Below are 22084 nucleotides of genomic sequence, written 5' to 3'. Positions count from 1 at the left end.
CATTCTGTAGGCTTCCTAATTAATTTACTAGCTATGTCCTCTCCCAAGCTCCTTGAGCTGATTCAAATCTTTGGAAAGGTAGCAGGGTATAAAATTAACCCTAAAATATCAACTGCCTTCCTCTATGCCAACAGTGAGAGGAATGAGGCAACAATCAGGAAAGCAACTCCTTTTGCAATAGCCTCAAAGAAAATAAATTACCGAGGAATTAGCTTAACTAAGAATGTAAAGGACCTTTTTGATGAAAACTTTAAAACCCTGAAAAAAGGAAATTAAAGCAGAACTGAGGAAATGGAAAAACCTCCCATGCTCCTGGATTGGAAGAATCACTGTCATGAAAATGACAATCTTGCCAAGGGCTATCTACAAATTCAACACAATACCCATCAATATCCCAATGTCAGTCTTTAAAGACATAGCAGAGGCAATCCAAAATTTCATATGGAATAGTAAAAGACCCTGTATAGCAAAAACACTTCTTAGCAGAAAGAACAGCGCAGGAGGAATTTCAATACCAAACTTTAGACTCTATTACAGAGCTATAATTATCAAAACAGCTTTGTACTGGCACAAGAGCAGGCCTGAAGACCAATGGAAAAGAACTGAGGACCCAGATATTAACCCACAGACCTATGGCCACCTAATCTTTGACAAGGGAGCCAAAAAAAATAGAATGGAAGAAAGATAGCCTCTTCAACAAGTGGTGCTGGCAGAACTGGTTAAGCACCTGCAGAAAACTAAAGTTGGATCCTTCTTTGTCACCCTGCACTAGAATTAACTGCAAATGGATCAAAGACCTTGAGGTAAAAGCCAGCACACTGGAAACTTTACAAGAAGGAATAGGTGATACACTAGGTCTCCTTGGCACAGGTCGAAACTTTGTTAATAAGGACCAAGAATTACAACAAATCATAGGAAGGCTGAAGTAGAAGAAAATTTTCAAATGTACTTTAGAAATACAGTTTCAATAAATGTTGGTCAAGCAATGTGGGTAGTTTTTCTTCATGGCTCATGGAACCAGTACTGTGAGGAGAGTAGATCGCTCTTTGTAAGTTCAGTAAGGCCAAACTTGCCCTGCCAGTCAGTCACATAAACGGCCCAAGGGAGCCTTTGGATTTATCCACATATTTCCTTTTTCAGATGAGAAAATGAAGTCCTGGAGACAGAATGAATATGTTCTATACCATGCAATTATACTGTCATGCCTTTAACCAATTCAGATATGTACTGAACTAAGTGTCAATATGTTAATGTCTGATTTTATGTTGTAAAATGATGTCATAAATGAACTCCCTTCACCACACACACACACACACACACACACACTTTTTCCCATATATTTTTATTGTAATTAATAGAAGGGTTACATTATATTCACCAGATAGAAGGTGCATTACCTCACCAACATTGATACCCTTTCTCATGTCTTGATCCCCATTTCCCTCCCCCCACCCCCACCCGTCATCTTGTTTTCCCCCCTTCCCTATCAGATTTTAAATAACCCAATAAGCATATGTACAATCAGATAACAAGGTTAAATACTGTAACAATATGAGATAACCAATGACAGCAAAAAGATGAGAGAAAACATAGTACATTAAGAACAACAATCGCTCATTATATGGTTTTTGTTTCTATATCCTAGAGATCCTTTCATTTAGCATCATACTATATGACCTTATGTTTCTAGGTTTTGCTCTATTGTATATCTCTGCTAGGAGAACCCAAGGTTTCTACTGATTATGACAAATGAGGGAAACCATTGAGCCTATGTTCCTTTGAGTCTGGCTTACTTCACATAAAATTTTTCTTTCTAAGTCTTTCCATTTCCTTACAAATGGGGCGATGTTGTTCTTTGTGATAGTAGCATAGACTACCATTGACACACACACACTTTTATTTTCAATAAATATTCTAACTCATTGTATTAAAAAAAGTATGTGAGAGGGAAGAGTAGTAGAAGAGGTTTATTCAATTAGATACACCATAGATATCTCACAATTAAACCACTTTGTATACTTCGTATATACTAATAAAAACACTCTTATCATATATTCAGGGGTCTTGTATATTTTCAGATAAAACCAAGTAATATGTGAATTAATGCACCTTCTATCTGGCAAATATCATGTAACCCTTTTATTAATTACAATAAAAAATATTAAGAAAACCCCAAGTAATACAATTAGGTGGAAACCATATTTTTAAGTAAATTCAGAAAAGAGTTATCTATCTGCATGTAGTATTTGACAGATCCCTGAGAGGGGTTCTTCTTCTCCACCAAGAGAGTTTTTGTGGTATTTTCTTCTGTTAACACTTTAAGGGCTTTATTATTTAGATAGAATCGACTATACTAACTTTATATTCAATTTGCTTCACATACAAGAGCTACAGTGTCAAAATCTATTCATTCTACATCTGTTTTCTGCCTCCTGTTGTATTCATGCATTCAAAATGAATACATTGCTTTCATATCTTGTGAATTTTTCTATTCACATAATAAAAATGAATTCATCTATGTACAGGTGCTATAATATAGAATGATAGGGAAATGAGAATACATTATAACCTCAGCTGTTGAGAACAAGTATATTTATATATGTGTGTCAAATAAATCATTCCAGATTATCTGTAAGAGTGAGTGGTTAAGCACCTAAACCCTGAAGCCTGACTGACTGGATCCAGTATCTGCTATTAGCTAGATATGTGAATAGGACTCCATTTCTGAACCTCTTAGCACCAAAAAATATAGTAAAATATAAAATAAAGTGACACTTCATAGCCATGAGAAAAATATATCTATATATTTTCCTGCTTTCCTACCTCTCCTTTTATTTCTTTTCTAGATAAAGTAGTAGTGCTAACAAAATACTTCACAATTTTAATAGGCATGCTTATAGTTGGATGAATACTTTGGACTCCTATTTATAAGTTCACCAATAATACTAATTCAGAAAGAAATTCTTCCTCCCAGAAAAAAAAAACCCACATGTGAATGAAAAAATGAGTTGAACCCGTATTGTTTTCATTTTTTTCTGTTTATCACTGTATTTTTAAATTAGTAGCTCTTTGTACAAAGATTATTTCTTCATTTAAGAGCTAAAGTTTTTTGTTGTGTTTTGTTTGCATTTGATAAAATACTACATTTTCTTTATCTTGTGTCTTTATTAAAAATCTACCTTTTGTTATACACTGTAAAATTTACACTTGGTCTTCACATTCATGGCACTACCCACAATCAACACATAGAACACACAGAACATTTCTGTCACCTCAAAGATTCCTTCACATTTATTGCCATCATGTTCATTCCTAGTCTGTGAAAACCACATCTCTGCCTTCATTCTTGTAATTTTTCCTTGTAAAATCCATCATTGGATTTTAAACAATTGTAAGAAGCAGGAGTGGAAGACTTAGCTTTATGTCTTGCTTTTTTTTGCATGGTTTATATAAACAGGCACTTTACTATGTGAGGGTAAAATCTTTTCCATTAAATAAGAACTCTGTAGCTTATATTAATAACTTTGAGTATACTTAGGGATTTGCATAGATTTTAAATTGTGCTTACCTTCCCCTGGGCCAGGGTGTTAATTGGTTTATGAGTCAGGTGGAATAGAGAGCCTGAGATCAGGATAGTTGTCCTTGAATATGTAAATAAAGAGTAGATAATCACCCTATGTTATTGTTTGGGCTGATTTTATCTTTAATGGCTGATTCTGAGTCCAGATTAATATTTAGAGCACTGACTGTTGGCCTCCCACCCCCTCATTATCTTCTGAACTTTAAATAAAACATTCCATTTCTACCTAAGACTGCAGTTATGGGAAGAAAGCCTTTTACTCCTTGTTTCATGAAGACAATTCTTGACCTCTCGATCTCTGCTTCAGGAAAAAATCTAGTAGATATGAATTTATTTTCATTGCTAGAGATTCACATTAGGATGTCAGGAAAGCAGGAGGAAGAAGAGTGAATGAGGGATGCTTTATAAACCATGGTGAGGGAAGAATGAAAATCAGCTTTGTGGATTTAGTTGTTGTTTCTTTTTGTCAGTGATGGGGCTTGAACTCAGGGTCTGGACACTGTCTCTGAGATCTTTTGCTCAAGAATGATGTGGTACCACTTAAAGCCACAGCCTACTTCTGGTTTTCTCTTGGTTAATTGGAAAGAAGAGTCTCACAGACTTTCCTGCCCAGGTTGGCTTCCAGCTGTAATCCTCAGACCTCAGCCTCCTGAGTAGCTAAGATTACAGGCATGAGACTTCAGTGTCTGGCTAACTTTGTATTTTTTAAAAGCCATATAATGAGTGATTGTTGTCTTTAATGTACTATGTTATCTCTCGTCTCTTTTGCTGTCCCTTGGTTATCTCTTATGGTTACAGTATTTTACCTTGTAATCTGATATATTGAATATATGTTTATTTGGTTATTTGAAATAGGATAGAAAAGGGGAAAAACAAAATGAGGGGCGGGGCTGGGGGGAGGGAAATGGGGACCAAGACATGACAAAGGTTATCAATGTTTGTGAAGTAATGCACCTTCTATCTGCTGAATATAATGTAACCCTTCTATTAATTACAATAAAATGTACGAAAAAAAAAGAAAGTATCCTGAAGAGCTTTTGGTATTTTATACCATTGACATAAATACCATTTCCTCTTCCCTCTCACTCTTTCTCATTCTCCTTGCTTGCCTTCCCCATGAAGGAGTGACTTAGGGGAAGCATTAGTTCCCATAGTCTTTTATTTTAGAAAGAATTCAACCATGAAGGAGAATTGAATAAGTAGTATGAAGAACACTTACGTTACCTGTAATTGGCTTTTTGCTCCATATCGCTTTCCCACCCTCCCAGCCATCCGTGTATGGGACTATATTCATATGCATGTGCATGTATACTCATGCACAAATATATTTTACACTTTTTACTATTCCATCTTTTGTTATCCCCTTCTAATAAGAAATAGGAATTTAGTATGTGCTTTTTAAAATCTTTTCCATGTTTACTGAGTCCAGAATTGTGGTGCTATCATCCTACAGAAATTCCACATCAATTTAGTGATGCATCTAACCATCAGTTCCATTGCATTAGAATGTTTCTTTTAGCTGGCTGTTTTCTTCTAGGATCCAACCAAGGGATTTGTCTTGCATATTCTTTTCATGTCTCTGTACTTTTTTTAGTCTTGGATAAGCTCCTTGCAATTTTTTTTGTTATTTATATTTTTCCATTTTTTTTTTTCTTTCTGAAGATTGACATTTCTAAAGAATCCAAGTCCATTTTCTTGAAGAAGGTCTCATGTTCTGGATTTTTCAGGCTGTTTTGTTATGATTAAAGTTAAAGTTTTTGGCAAGAGGACCATAGTAGTGCTGCTGTTGCATTCCTCCCACTGCTTCACATTGGGAGGAAAAAATAACAATTTGCTCTTATTGCTACCACTATCATGCTAAGGTAGTATCTGTCAGATACTATTGTGAAATACCTTTTTCTCCACTGGCATTACAAAGTAATTTTATGATATGTTAAGACCCTCTGGACTTTCTTAACATCTACTGTATGGTAATAGCATCCACTGATGATCCATATCTAATTTTTATATTGAAGATGGTATATAGTGATTTTGTAATTCTGCCATTCTTTCTGAATGTTTCCACTGTTGTGTTTTTTCCTGTGAAGAATAGCACCCAGCTCTGCTCCATCTTTTCTGGAATATAATTGTGAACATCCCAGGTGGTTTTGAATGTGCAAATCATGATATATGTGATATCTGAACCATCTTTGAATATTGCTTTTGACACACATTATACAAAATAGCAGCACATAGAATTGGTGGTCTTTTCTCCCCATACAAATGGGTCCAATAAGTGTAGTTCTATCTTTACCAAATCTTTTGTGGAAAAGAAAGTTGATATTGCCAAAATTTGTAACAAACTGTGTGCTATTAAAGATGAAAAAGCTTATAGATATTTTTTTCCTTTTAGTTAGTCTAATATGTTAATATCCACCAGTGTATGTAACAAATATGCCATAGCATCTAATGATATGAAATATGTGTAATGCTGAAAAAGAAAGAGAAAGGAGGCCGTCAGTGGAAATATAAGTATGCTTTTATCAGTGTTTTAGAAAATTCACTTGCATTTCAGAATTACTTCTTCATGGGTCTCAATTCAGTTTAAAGTCTGGTACTTGGGTATTGTCTTTAGGACTTGCTATTAGAGTCTCTTCTACTCTCAAACAGATTAAGGTATCAAAGGATTGCAAAGATTTTGGATATCAGTATGCATGATCTGATAGGAAATCCCTTTTGTCCTTCCTTTTTAGTACTTCATTAAGCATTTGTTGCTAGTGTTGAGGTGAGGAGGCTGAGTCTAAGTGAATTCTTACAGACATCCCAGTGCCTCTTTCTGGATGGAGGGAACTCTTCACCCAGTGCTAAAAAGCCTAGAGTAAAAGAAGCCATCATTCATTGAATACAGAAGCCTGGCTCTAGGCTCCGCTTCAGAGAAATGCAGATGTCATAGCTTTAGGAAATCTTTGCATAGACAATATTCTGATTCTGCCTTAATTACCTCTCTAAATGGCTCAAATCGCCAGGCTCTGACTAGCCTCTAAGATTTCCCCTATATGGAAGGTTGAGAGTTTATCTTCCCTAGATGGAAAAGTTCTGCTGGTACCTGAGCTTGTACCTGATTATGTTCAAATATGGTCTGCTTTTGTTAAGGCTTGGTCTCCACCCCAAGCATGTGGTTTCTGTCTTTACAAATTTTGTGTAGAGCTAGGAAAACGGCTTAGTGTTAGAGTGCTTACATAGTGTGCATGAAGCCCCTACTTCCTCCGTACCACATAAACAGAAAAAGCCAGAGGTGGCACTGTGGCTCAAGTGGTAAAGCACTAGCCTTGAACAAAAGAAGCTCAGGGACAGCACCCAGGCCCTGAGATCAAGTACCAGGACAAAAAAAAGCTTTGTGTAAGCTCTGTTCAGGGCTGCAGGTCTTTAAGACCAGAGTCCACCATACAGTCACTGGCCTTCTAATAAAGACACCTGATATGATCTTTCAAAATATAGCTTCTGTTTTTCTTGTGACTGGATCAGTGTTAAAATAATAAATATTGTTAAGCTATTTTCTTAACTTCTCAGGGCCTTTTCTCATCACTTATATGACATTAATCTAGATTATTTTAAATTATCCCCAAGTTTCTTTTGGCGTATGCTAAATGTTACAAAGGCAAAAAGGAAAATGGGTTACTGCATTTATTTGAAAGCTTTGCCATTACCAGGCAAATCCCACTCTTGTAACAGCTATAAGGTTTAAGAAATAGTTTTGTATTATACATAGAGTGTGGCCTTTTGCATGAGAAAGATTATTATCTCTGAAGAAAAGTAGCATACTAATAGCAAGATGTGGAAAAAAATGTTGCTTGGAAACATAAATGATCCCTTGTGTTCCTACACTATTTTCCTCAGCAACTCAAAGGGAAAACACAAGTATCTGTGTCTAGGAGGATAAAAATATCACCTTCCTTCTGTTTTATTTGTTACATGTAGGTTTTAGAGACTTTTTTCTCACTAATTTGATTTTCATAAAAATTGGGATTGTTTGGAAGAAGAGTCATTAATATTCTTTACAACTTGTTCTTGTTCTGCCTTTTATGTTCGTTGCTAGTGTAGACTTCTCTCTTATGTAAAATATTCCACTGATGCCCTTGGTACATTTAGAGGTTGTTAAAGAAATTGTAATAACAGCTCAGGGAACAGTCAAGAAGGAACTGCTTGTCCTATACTGTCTGACCCTGACTAGCCAATCTCCTTGCAGTTTTGGATCTTTGTGTACAGACTTTAATCCACAAAACAGGTTTTTTTAAAAAAATCAATTATAAGCCAGTAAATCTTTCCAGCTACTATAGCTTTTTTCGAATCAGGTCCAGAAAAATTGCATTGTTGATTATTCATGCCATTACCTGTTCAAAAGTGGCAGTGATGTTTAAATGGTTATTTGTATTTATGAAAGGAACATCTTACAAATGAAAATAACTAATGAAAATGACCAGGTAAAAGAGATTAGCTTTTTAACCCTATGTTTGTTTCTAGTGTCATAAATTTATCCTTTTCTGTCAGTAGAAATGCTTGGAAATTCTGTTTGTGTGTTTGTATGCATTCAATTTTTGTGTATTTAGCCATTATTTTTTCATCTGAATGGATAGCAACTCTAATGAATAAAAGGAAGGCCTATGCTCACTCATACAAGTTTGTGTATATGTGTGTATGTATACAAATCTGCACACACAGACACAGACTTCTTTTAGCTCATTCACCATACATTACATGAGATAATTGTATACCACGATTAAACAACCAAGTTCTCCAACTTTATCATGTTTCTTTGTGACTTTTAGGTTGAGACATTTTTATTTACTATTCCTTTTCACAATATGTGAACTGATGTGATATTTTTCTTATAGCTAGCCATTGAACATACACATTTCAACTTCCCAGTTTCTGTTTTCCAGAAGATAGCTACCTGCTTGGTAGATGCCCTGAGGAACTCCTAGGGAAGTGTGCTGTTCAGTTACTAGTGATGAACAATGTTCTGACAAAGAGCTATAGTTATGTAAGACATTAAGATCAAGGGTAGAGATTTCTCAGCCTTCAAACTATTGACACTTTGCCTGAGATACTTGTGATAGTTCTTTGTCATAAAGACGTGGCCTATGTATTATAGGCTGTTTAGCATGAAGCTGGCCCTTGTCTACCAGATGCTAGTAGAACCTTAGCCCACCCCAATGTCAACATAACCCAAAATGTCTCCAAGCATTGTTCTATATCATCCACCTGACTCCAGAAATTGTCACATGTTATCAAGGGTATGTCATCATCTCTGGAGGAAAACTACTGGCCTAGAACATAACTTAGCCTCTACCAAGGTTCCTTTTAAGTCAGTCAATGTGAATTTTGAGTATTCCTACCTAGTCTGGACAGTGGAAAGACTTTTAATATTGTCTTTGTGTGTACATCCCGTGGATGGGGAATAAGAAGATAATTTTTTTCCTCAGTTGTGGGACTTGAATTCAGGGCCTGGATGCTGTTCTTGAGCTTTCTTGCTCAAGGCTTGTTTTCTACCACTTTGATTCACTTCCAGTTTTTGCATGATTAACTGGAGATAAGAATCTTCACAGATTTTCCTGTCTGGACAGGCTTCAAATTGTCCTCCTTAGACCCCCGCCTCAATAGTAGCTAGGATTACAGGCATCAGACAATAGCACCCATAGAGAGATACTTTTTTAGGCTAAAAAGCAAAACCAGGGGTCAAATGGCCCTTTAAAAAGATTTTTCTTGTGCCAGGAATGTGGCCTAGTGGTAGACTGCTTGCCAAGCATGCACTAAGACCCGGGTTCAATTCCTCTTAAACACATACATAGAAAAGCCAAAAGTGGTTCTGTGGCTCAAGTGGTGTAGAGCGCTAGCCTTGAGGAAAGCCCAAGCACAGTGCCCAGGCCCTGAGTCTAAGCCCCAATACTGGCCGAAAAAAAAAAAGAAGAAGAAGAAAAGAAAAAAGATTTTTCTCAAATGGCTTGAAACACATTTATCCATGAGCCAACACCATCTTTGATACAGACAGAAGACTACAAATAAGGCCTTGTAAGTATTTCACCTTCTAAAAGGCACTTACAAGGGTTATCTTAGTCTAATCAATGCCATAATATTTGGATATCAGCCTCCTGAGTAGCTAGGATTACAGACATGAGCCATATACCTGGCTCAATATATAGTCTAGAATGATCAAAATCAATTCCAGTTGAGTCTTAGTTCTAGTTCTGTTAGATCTTTCAGTAGCCTGCCTGGTTTTTAATTCCTTCCTTCTTTATTGCCAGACAAAAGAAGAGGGAATGTAGCACTAGGATATAGAATGGTTTGTCATAAAAATGAAAGATGGAAGCACAGTGAGAATGTGAATCCCTGTGTCTTGTCTTCAGTACTGTCAGTGGGCCTAGGCAAGCAGTTTTAAAAGAGCCAAAATAATGGATCCTGTGTCTTAGGAGCTGGAAAGGAATGTGAAAATTTCCAACCTTTAAGCATGAGAGAATCTATAGTATTTTGAAAGAGAACATTCTACAGTGTCCCTTGGTAATTCACACTAATGCTTTAACAGCTTTCAGCATCAAGAAATTCTTCCATATGAGTTACAGCCTAAATTCTTCATGCTGTTTAAGCTTGTTTCTTCTTGTTCTGTCCTCAGTAGAGCAATTGAACAGCTGGTCACAGGCTCCTATGCAAGAGCCATTCACATAATTGAAAACAGTTATTAAATCGTCCCTTCAGCCACTCTTTTTTTGCTCATTCTCTCTCTTTCTCTCCCTCTTTCTTTTCATGGCTAAATAATCCCAATTCCCTTAAGCTGTCCTTGGGTCTTTCAAAACCCTTAATTATCACTGTGTCTTTCTGCCAAGCCCACTCTATGTCATGGGACCTCAGATTTAGACGCTGTTCTATAAAGAGTTTAAACAGTAGTCAAAATTATTAGCTAATTTCTTATGCTATACTTTCAGTCTCTTTAGATGTGCATCACAGACATGGTGTTTCTTTCCTTTTTTTTTTCATTAGTAGCTTTACCACATTGGGAAGGAAATCTAGAGCTTTACAAAAGCCAAGTAAGTGCTATAGCATAGTTATATCTGGTTTCCTTATTTTATTCTTACTTCTATAATTAAATTTATTGCTGATTCATAGTCTCTTTTCCTCCTAGTTTTGGAATGAACAGACACTTTATTATATATTTTGTGTTCAGTATGAATTCTTACCCTGCAGCATATCTTTAAATGCACCATTAAACATTCTATCCTTTAAGGATAAGTCAGAACAAATATATAAGTTCTGATTAAACACCAATAAATTCATAATTTTACATAGGCATGGATTAGTGCCCTTTTGTAATGGGTTGTCTCCTGGCTAGAAAGGGTTATTTTGTTAAAGTTGGTTTCTAGACCACTGGAGCAGGAGATTGTTACAGGACATATTGTATTGAAGCACTTGCAATTCTTTTAACAAAGTCTCTCATTGTGTTTGTCTACATGATGGAGTAATGTGCACAACAGAAACTAGAAAATAGTATTACAGTTAGAATGGTAGTTCATGAACCAGACAGGATAGGATCCTGGATTTAGATTGACTTGATGTAAGCTATAGTGGATGCGTCTCATCTTTGCCCTTGGCCTCAGTGACTTTTTGATATGAAGACAATACATATTTTCAAATGTAAAATATAAAAATGCCTGGTCCTAAGTTGAGGAGAGTGACTAATGTATTTGCTAGAAAATCAGGATTTTTTTTAAGCCATGGATGATTTTACAGTTGGCTCCAACATTAGAAATCTTTAAAAGAAGTGAAAGGATTGATATCCTAAGTTGACAGTCATAGAATGAAAGTATCCGTAGAAATAGCAAAGAACAACATTGTTTATAATGCCCAACATGGTAGTAATACCTTTTGGTGCTCATGGGCCTCAGAAAACTTTTTTTCTTTATATATATATATGTATATATATATATATTGTAATTAATAGAAGGGTTACATTATATTCACCAGATAGAAGATGCATTACTTCACAAACATTGATACCCTTTCCCATGTTTTGGTCCCCATTTCCTTTCCCCCACCCCCACCCTCATCTTGTTTTCCCTCCTTCCCTATCCTATTTCAAATAACCAGATAAACATATATACAATATATCAGATAACAAGTAAAATGCTGTAACAATATGAGATAACCAAGGGACAGCACATGAGATGAGAGATAACATAGTACATTAAGGACAACAGTCACTCATTATATGGCTTTTGTTTCTATATCCTGGAGGTCCTTTCATTTAGCATCATCCTATATGGCCTTATGTATCAGAAAACTTTTAAAAAGATAATGATCTTAGAATGATTGAATAATAAATGGGACTCTGAGGTCAGAGTGTAACATGTTTCTTCACTGACAACCTCCTCAGCTTTTAATATGTTAACATCCATTAAGAATTTTAAAAGGCAGATATAATAGGCAACATTTCCTTAATTAATTCGACCTTCTTTTGTGAAGTGTTAGGTTAGATGATTGATCTACAGGAGGCACTGGGAAATACTGCCCAACAGATATTAGTCAAGTAAAAACCTAATGTGAGCCTGTGGTCCAGAGCAAAGAAATCTTATTACTTTACTTAGAGAAATGCATTGTGCCATTTCCAGTAGATATTTGGAGAATTGTATCATTTTTCTAATGGACAATGGCAAACTGAGCCATGTGATGAGCAGAAGAAATTAGAGGAGTAGAGATGAAGACACAGAGATGGACATGACACGGCTGGTCAAAATGTTTAAAGGGTTGGGTTGAATGCTGAGAACTTCTGGGTTTCTAGTCAGATGGATGACAGTAACGATGATTACCATGGCAAATATGCTATGTGCCAAACATTGTTCCAAGTTCCTTTCATTTGTTAACTTGCCTAGTCTTAAAACAACCCTCTGACATAGGCACGGTTAATATTTCTCTTTCTCAACAGCAGAAAGTTTAGACACAGAGAGAAAACATTCTTTTCCCAAGGTCACTCAGGCAGTGAGTAGTGTTTGGATTCCAATGGTTTGAATCTAGAATTTCTACTCTTATCCTCTGCTTACTCAGTGTGATTTCAGCTCAGTACAATAAAGCGCTTTTGACAAGGGTCTCTGACAAAGATGTCCAAGGTTAGCCTTCAGGGGTGTTTGTTCCCTCACCTGAGTGATATTTACATAGTGGCTGTAGCAAATGTACAGGCATTCAGAAAGAGTTTCGATTCAATGAATGCTAAAGGCTTTATAGCTCTGTTGCCATTTTGAAAGAATGGATTTACTTACATGTTACCTTTCATCTTTACATTCTATAATTCTTTTTAACAAATTCCACAAGCTACCTCTGTGGTGGCTGTCTACACAGAGAAAAATGCTCAACAAATGTTTTTAATCAGTAGTTCAATACCATTTTGCAGCTAGAAAATCCAAGGTTAAACAGCTCATTATAATATTGTTAAATTTATCACTGAGGTAATTGCTGAAGTGTTGCTGAAGTAGTCAGTGTTACAAGGCTGATGACCCATCATTTCAAACCCTACTACCTTTCTGTCTGAGATGAGCATAGATCCTTTATTAGAAAACCACATTCTAAGAGAGGCAATATGGGTTTGCAATTCAAATACATATTACTAATGTGAAACTAAAGGTCCCATGTCACATATTCAGTTGAAAATTGATCTTTAAATAAGTAATGTTCCTCAGTTTTTGGCAAAAGCAAATAAAAAATAGTCTAATGGAGAAGGTACTGTATTTCCAGGATTCAGAGTATCTCCAGAAAAATATTTTTTAAGGTCAAGGTAGTACATTGAAAAAACATTAACAATTAATCATACAAGAAATCAGGGAAAAAGCAGTACGCGGTGGTACATGCCTATAATCCTAAATACTCAGGAGGCTGAAACCTGAGAATTGTGGTTCAAAGTCAGCCTGGGCACTAAAAAGCCCTGAGACTCTTATCTCCAATTAATCACTAGAAAACCAGAAGTGGGGCTGTGGCTCAGTGGTAGAGGGATCATCTTGAGCTGAAGAGCTCAAGGACAGCCCCCAGGCCTAGAGTCCAAGTCCCATGACCTCCTCCATAAAAAAAAGAAATCCAGGAGAGTAAGAACCTGCAAAAATAGCATACTAGAGAAGCATATCTTTAATACTTACATATTTTAGAATTATTGGACACATTTTTAAATGATGACTATAGGAAAACAAAAGACAATATTGAAAAGAACAAGGAATTGCAATCTTTATAAGTGACCTTCAAAATGACCACATTTGGAAACAGGAGAAAAGAGTAGAGAAAGTGATAAGAAGTGGTAAAAATTCATTGGGATAGCATTATAAGATGTACAGAAAGGTAACAATGAAATATTTTCCTCCTCAGTAACTAATGTAAGCTAATAAAAATGATCAAAAAGAGTAGATAGCTATTGAGAAATACAGTAACCAGTGCCAGAGATAGCTCAGTAGTAGAGCACTTTAACACATATTAAGCTCCTGGTTCCATCTCTAGTACCACAAACAATAAAGTATGGAATTAAAATTTTAAACTTTATGAGCTCGCAAAAGACTGGATGTAGCCAGAAATATAGTTGGGAAGAGGAATTATTAGGAATGAATGCACAGAAAGAATTCAAAAAGGAGAACATGCTAGGGAAGACCTATTCAGAAAGATGGAAATTGTGCAAGTCTAACATTCATCTAGAAGCAGAAAAGAGGAATGGGAAGAGGCAGTTTGTTGATATCTTGACTCAGAAGATTTCAGAGACAATTAAAGACTCTAAACCATGTGTTTAAGAAACCCACTGAATTTTAAGCGATATAAATAAGCTCACAAAACCATAGAAACACAATGTGAGACAGGAAAAGGAAAGAATACCTTCGTGGGAATAACAATCAGCTTTACTACCAAACTCCCAGCAGTAACAACACAGAACATGAGACAGAAGTAGAATAATAGTTCATTATACTAAAATAAAAATAAATTTCCCCAACTTCCCATTTAAAAATTCTACACCGAGAAGATAACTATCAAGGACATGGATTTTAAAAATAAGCATTCTCAGAAAGGCAAAACTTGTGAAATTCTCTACCAACAGACATCTAAAGAAAGAAACTCCAAAGTCCATGAAGATCCTTAGGGGAAGATTTGAGATTAAAAAAGCAATAAAGAGTGAAAAATTGATGTATGAGTCAACCTAACAATACAAGAAATTACAATCAAATCTGAAATTAAAATGCCTAATTACAATAATATTGTCAAGTGATGGGTAAATACATCCGAGCATTTTAAGATAACTCTATTGCTTGCAATGAATGGTATTGATTAAATTTAGCCTTTTTAAAAGAAACACAGAGAAGCAGTAGGACACCATGGAAACCGTACTAGACCAAGAGTTTTAGAACCTGAAATCAGCTTTCTGATCCACATTGAAGGTTTTTTTAATCTATAAAATACAAAACTTTGGTACCAGCTGAAATTTAAAAGCCCCTTGTTATGATTCTGGAAGAAGTACATCTGATTGAAGGAAAAAGGATCAATAATTCTTGAGACAGTTTTCTCCTCGCCATTGAAATATTATCAAGAACACTTGCATTTTAAGTTTGGGTTAATTTTTAAATATCTATTCAAAATTAGAGGTGAATAGTTTCCCCCATGTTTTGTTTTGTTTTGCTTTGTTGTCATGTAGTAGCCAGAAGAAATAATGGCAGTTTTTCCAAAAGCCTAGGGTGTGGCTGTTATGAATATCGAGGGGACATTTGCAGAAAGAAGCTGTGAACTGAGGACCTCATTGTGCAACATTTTTTTCCTTTTCATTTTTTCATCTTTTATCTGAACTGATGTGTCTCTTTTGTTTTCTCACTTTCTTTTGTATTCTTTTGCCCTCTTTCCTATTCCCTCTTGTCTTTGCAGGCCAATAATAAGCCTGAAATTGAAGCAGCCCTCTTCCTAGATTGGATGCGACTGGAACCCCAGTCCATGGTGTGGCTACCTGTCCTACACAGAGTGGCTGCTGCAGAAACTGCCAAGCACCAGGCCAAGTGTAACATCTGCAAGGAATGTCCAATCATTGGATTCAGGTATTGGAAACAAACTAACAAAAAACTCATTATCATGTTTCACCTTTTCCTGACTCAGTCTTCCATCTTTTATGCTGCCTTCTGTTAGTTTGTTCCTATCAGAGGAGGGAGAGGAGCTGATCCAGCTGGAACATTGATCACTCTTGTCACTCCCCTTATTACTGAGTTATTTTGGTTGAAATGACTCATTAGGCAGATGTCCCTTTCCACCTTCCCTCTTCAAGTCCTCATAGCAACAATTTTGGTTGAACAATTTTGGTTGAACCTATCTCACCAGAAATATTTGTCTGTCAAGGGCATACAGATTAACTCTACCTCGATTTTCCTGGAACCAAAACATTTGTATTCTCTCTTTCTCTCTCTCCCTCCCCCCTCTCCCCCTCCCCTCTCCCCCTCCCCCTCCCCCCTCTCTCCCCCCCTCCAGCCTTTTCTGTTTATAGCAGCTCTCCAAGAATCAGTTATAAAACCAAGAGATGATTCTATTCTGGGAAGAATTGAATTATCATGGTAGCTCAGTCTCTTGTTCACTTGGCAGCATTTCCCCCCCTCTTTAAGTAACAAGAATTGTTTCAGACATCTTAGAATTTATTTTGAGTCTATTTACATTCTTTGCATGGTATCCTAATGAACTTCTAAGGGAATAAGAAGCATGCAAGTAAATGAAAGATATACAAAACAGCTGAACAAAAAATGTTTCTCAAAAATTTAAGGATAAAAGAAGTAGAAACAAAGGCCTGGAATGTGACCTAGTGATAGAATGCTTGCGTCACATGCATGAAGCTCTGAGTTCAATTCCTTGGTACCACATACGCAGAAAAAGCCAGAAGTGGTGCTGTGGCTCAAGTGGTAGAGAGCTGGCCTGGAGAAAGCTGAAGGATAGTGCCCAGGCCCTGAGTTTAAGCCCCAGGACTGGCAAAAAAGAAAAGGAGAAACATAATAGAGTGTTATTTTGATGGCATTAAAATGCTATTGGAACTAGAAGTAAGGCTCAAGTAGTGGAGCACTAGCCTTGAGTGAAAAAGCCAAGTGGGAACACAAGGCCTTCAGTTCAAGACACAGTTCCTACAAATATATAATCAAATATAATAACAACTTGATGAAAATGATTCTTAAATTTTTAACCTGTTCACCTTTTTTGACAAAAATATTTTAAGAGTTTATTAGTTTATACAAGGGAGGTTTCATTGCAGTATTTCTATATATGCATACAATATGCCCAGGCAAAGCTCACCCCTTCACCATTCCCTATCCTTCCCACTTGAAACAATTTCAAGAGGTTTCATTGAAACAAGATGTTTTTAATGAATTCAGCATATTAAATGATACTCTTAAAATCCTAATTCTGCAAAGATGATGTAGTTAAACATTTGGATGAACATTAAGGTTTTTGTGGCCAAAAAAAGAAAGTTATGAAGTTTTAAAATACCTATATAGTCTGTGCTCATTCTGAATCCATACATAAATTGGCATTTTTTTTCTTGTTAATGGGTAGGCTGTGTTTGTTATTTTACTTCTTTACAATCACTTCATAGTGTTTTGTATTTTTTGTTTACAGTGTTTTTTTAAAGCTATTGGTGTTTATGGTTTGTGCTATGTACAAACAGGTCTTATAAAACTGTAGAGGTTGACTCCAAAAGCCTAGCTAGCCAACAGTGAACAAATGGTTCTGATTTACAAAGATTACCTCTTTCCTTCAACATTCTGGGTTTATGGGAAGGAAACTCCAGGTGACTGTGTTACCTTTCTTATCTTCCTTCTCAGCTTCCCAGACTACTGAGATTTGTATGCTACCCAGGAGAAGTTCATAAAATAGAAAAAGAAAAAGGAACAAATTTACCTTACATTATTTTGTCCTTATCAAATTAGACTATTTTGAGAATTGGTCTTTTTCATTACCTCCTTCCCCTTTCCTTCTCTTGAAAGATGATTTTATCTAAGAACTTTAATGTTACTTTCCACTTTCCCATATATGACAAAATAGCATGTTTCAATTAGCTAGATTTCTCACCTAAGAAAGGAAAGGATGGGAGATTTACAAAATGATATAGCTTGGGGGCTATAATACTAACTAGTACTTACAAATTAGAAAATCTTTCATCTAATCCAAATTTTATCTTTTCTTTGTGCTTCAGTTAAGATTCCTGGGTAATATGATAAAGAGTTTATCCAGAGAGAGATTACAGATTGTCCAATTACTACATGAAGATGAACCAAATCAGCCAATATGAAAATAAAATTTAGGCAAGATATACCTTAATTGGTGTTCTGGTTTATATTGCCTTTTAATACCGTTTTGTGGGTCATGGGGCTTGAACTCAGCCTGGGTGTTGTCCCTGAGCTCTTCAGCTCAAGGCTACTGTCCTACCCTTGATCCAAGCCCCACTTCCCGTTTTCTAGAGGTTAATTGGAGATAAGAGTCTCAGTTCCTTTAGTGCCTGGGCTGGCTTTGAAACTTGATCCTCAGATCTCAGCCTCTTGAGTAGCTAGTAGTACAGATGTGAGCCACCGCGCCTGACTTCATATTTTTTTTAAGTTTTAGAAAATAATTCTGATTGTTTCAGAACACATTTGTCCTCTTGATGGAGAGGAGTTTGCAATGTAGTAACCTTTTCTCTTCTGGATATTCTTTTATATTTAAATATTTGATGTTTAAAAGACCAGTAATATCCTATTTTATCCAAAAAATCTCCTAGTGGAGTTTGAATGAAATCAAGGTTTTCCCTTCCTCCATATATTTCTAGGATAATCTTTCTGCTAGACTATTTGATAGTGTAGGAGAAGCACCAGAGAATCTAGAGGTAGGGTGTTAATCACTTACCTTGTGGGACTAATGAACATTTCATTCTGTTCATAGTATTAAGACAATGTGGTAGAAAGTTTATTAATGAGTTTTCTCTGGGAATTTGCTTTGATGGGGCACATATGTGTTTGTTTTTGTTCCTTTCTAGGTACAGAAGTCTAAAGCACTTCAATTATGACATCTGCCAAAGCTGCTTTTTTTCGGGTAGAGTTGCAAAAGGACATAAGATGCACTATCCTATGGTGGAATACTGCACTCCAGTAAGTGAGATTCTTCTTGCTGTGAGACAGTTCATCTGAGATGAATTTCTCTTTGGTATAATATCACAGATCATATTTAATGCTATGATTTATGAGTTCCCCAGATGTTTCCCCAATGAAAGTATATCTGATTACCTTATTCATAATGCCTAAGGCAATGACTGACACACATGGAGTACAATAGTCACTCAATGAATATTGTTGGATGAATAAATAGGTTTTCTCCTGTTCACCTGTCTGGTACAGACAGTACATCTCGTGTTTCTTTTGCACAGCTTTAGAGGTCATATGGCAAGGTCTTATGGTAACAGGCAGATTCCTCAAAATGCGTACCTTACCACTTTCAATCAATATTTATGTTTTATTTCTGAGCAATTACCAGTTAATACTTATAAAATCTTTCATGTACTAATACTTAAATACTTAATTAAATGCCAGATGGTTCCCTTTTCAATTGCTTTATATGAAGAAAATTTTATTCTTTTTATCCTCATTTGATAGTATGAGGACTCTGAGGTCCTAAGGTCAGATAATTTGCTCATGTTCTCTAAGGAGAGACCTCACCCAATGTGAACATTTTCTGGGATCAGTAGAACTGTGAACAGTCCCTGTCGAATTGGCCAGGGCATAAGCTTGGATGTGAAACTTATGCTCTCTAAATTCTAATATATACTATTCAGTGCATGGCTTGTTTAATACCAACACTGACATTACCTGGGTGCTTGTACAAAATCTAGATCCTAAGGCCCTAACCTCTCTAACTTTGTACATCAAAATCTGTGCTTTAGTCAGATCTGCAGGGTGTTTTTCTATAAGAATTTATTAACGTTGATTTTTACATCATATTTTAAATGACAGGTTTAACAAACAAGTGTTCAAGAAGGGAATCTCTATTTACAATCACTGGGACTTAGTATTTAGAACTTAATCAAAATTAGGCTAAGGGTTTGTATGTCATAGAAACATATTAATTTATGAAATAAAACATGTCTATAGTCATAGGTTTTTATGTCTATATAGTTATGTTTGTATTTCCATTACCATGTCCATAGCATTGGGTATGCAGATATTGAGTCCTCGCTCTTGTAGTCTTTGGATTTAATAGCAACAAATTAAGGATACCATGCGCCTTTTGTTCCTTAGGTCTTGACTTGTCTCACTCAACATGATTCACTCGAGATTCATCCACTTCCCTGCAAATGCCATTATTTTATCTTGTCTGTTGGTTATGTAGAATTCCATTGTGTATATATACCACATTTTCTGTATCCATTCATCTGCAGTAGGGCATCTGGACTGTTTCCATCGCTGGGCTATTGTGAATAGTGCAAAGATGAACATAGCTGAGCAGGTGTCCTTATCATATCTTGGGTTATGATGTTTGGGGTAGATGCCCAGGAGTGGTATGGCAGGATCATAGGGAAGGTGTATTTTCAGTTCTTTAAGAAACCTCCACACTGCTTTCCAGAGTGGCTGAACTAGTTTACATTCCCACCAGCAGTATAGTAGGGTTCCTTTTTCTCCACAACCCCGCCAGCAACTGTCATTGTCTGAGTTCAAAATCTTGGCCATTCTTGTTGGGGTAAGGTGGTATCTTAGGGTTGTTTTTAATTGCATTTCCTTTATGCCCACAGATGATGAACATTTTCTCATATGCTTTTCTGCCATTTTAATCTCTTCTTCTGATAAGTCTCTCTTTAGTTCCCTTGCCCATTTAGTGAATGGTTTATTGGGTTTGGGGGGGATTAATTTCTTGTATTCCCTGTCAGATGAATTATTGGTGAATATCTTTTCCCAGTTAGTTGACTGTCTCTCTACTTTTGTGACTATGTTTTTATCTGTACAGAAACTTTTTACTTTTAGGTAGTCCCATTTATTGAGTCTCTCTATCTGTGGTGACCCTGGGATTCTGTTCAGGAAACTTTTGCCTGTGCCTATGAGTTCCAGTGTCTCTTCTACTTTATCATGTAGCAGTTTCACAGTTTCCGGTCTGACGTTGAGGTCTTTGATCCACTTTGAGTTAATGCTTGTGCATGGTGAAAGGCTAGGGTCAATTTTTAGTTTTCTGCATGTGGCTGCCCAGTTTTGCCAGCACCAATAATTGAATAGACTGTGTTTGTTCCACTATATATCTTTGGCTCCTTTGTCAAATACAAGTTGACTATAGGTATGTGTTTCTATTTCTGGGTCTTCTGTTCTTCTGATCTTCTGGTCTGTTTTTGTGCCAATACCAAGCAGTTTTTGTTATTATGGCTCTAGAGTAGAGTTTGAAGTCTGGTATTGTAATACCACCAGCATTGCTCTTTTTGCCTAGAATTGTTTTGGCTATTCTAGGTCTTTTCTTGTTCCATATGAATCTTTGGATTATATCTTCTATTTCAGTGAAGAATGTCTTTGGGATTTTGATGGGGATTGCATTGAATTTGTATATCAATTTTGGCAGTATAGCCATTTTCACTATGTTGGTTCTCCCTAGCCATGAGCATGGGATGTCTTTCCATTTCCTAGTGTCCTCTTTAATTTCTTTCGTTAGGCTTTTATAGTTTTCATTGAATAATTCCTTTACATCTTTGGTTAAGTATATTCCTAAGTATTTTATTATTTTGGGGACTATTGCGAATGGGATCATTTTCTTGATTTGGCCTTCTGTTTGAGTATTGTTGGTGTAGAAGAAGGCTACTGAGTTCTGGAGGTTAATTTTGTATCCTGCCACTTTGCTAAAGTAGTTTATTATTTCTAGAAGTTTGGGAGTGGAGTTCGTTGGGTCACTCAAGTAGAGGATCATGTCATCTGCAAATAGGGATAGTTTAATTTCTTCTTTCCCTATGTGGATCCCTTTGATATCCTTTTCTTGCCTTATTGCTCTGGCTAAGGGTTCCAGCACTATATTGAAGAGAAGTTGAGAGAGTGGGCATCCCTGTCTTTCACCATTTAGTATAATACTGGCTGTAGGTTTTTTCATATGGCTTTCACTATTTTGAGGAATGTACCTCTTATTCCTATTTTTTCTAGTGCTTTCAACATGAATGGATGTTGTATTATGTCAAATGCCTTCTCCGCGTACTGAGAAATTATCATATGATTCTTATCCTTAGCTCTATTGATGTGATGTATTACATTGATTGATTTGCGAATGTTAAACCAGCCTTGCATCTGTGGGATGAAGCCCACTTGATCATAATGTGTGATTTTTTTAATTTGTTTCTGGATTCTGTTGGCTAATATTTTATTGAGGAGTTTTGCATCTGTGTTCATTAGAGAGATAGGTCTGTAGTTTTCTTTTTTTGTTGTGTCTTTCCCTGGTTTGGGGATGAGAGTAATATTAGCTTCATAAAAAGAGTTTGGTATTGCTCCTTCTGTTTCTATTTCTCGGAAG

At 36.2% G+C, this 22084-nt stretch overlaps 1 protein-coding gene across 5 annotated transcripts in view; it reads left to right on the top strand.

Annotated features, from left to right (window-relative positions):
* Nucleotides 1–22084, top strand: part of Dmd (dystrophin) — a 1999854-nt gene that overhangs the window by 1910550 nt on the left and 67220 nt on the right. For all 5 annotated transcript variants that reach the window (XM_090326714.1, XM_090326711.1, XM_090326710.1 and 2 more), the window contains 2 exons: nucleotides 15482–15648; nucleotides 18597–18708. In XM_090326714.1, the coding sequence (XP_090182840.1) occupies nucleotides 15482–15648; nucleotides 18597–18708 (279 nt within the window). The remainder of the gene's footprint in view (nucleotides 1–15481; nucleotides 15649–18596; nucleotides 18709–22084) is intronic.

Source organism: Megascapheus bottae, chromosome X (assembly GCF_031878675.1).
Source record: "Megascapheus bottae isolate mThoBot1 chromosome X, mThoBot2.hap1, whole genome shotgun sequence".
In the NCBI taxonomy this organism is placed as follows: Eukaryota; Metazoa; Chordata; class Mammalia; order Rodentia; family Geomyidae; genus Megascapheus; species Megascapheus bottae.
This window is presented reverse-complemented; position numbering and strand designations above follow the sequence as displayed.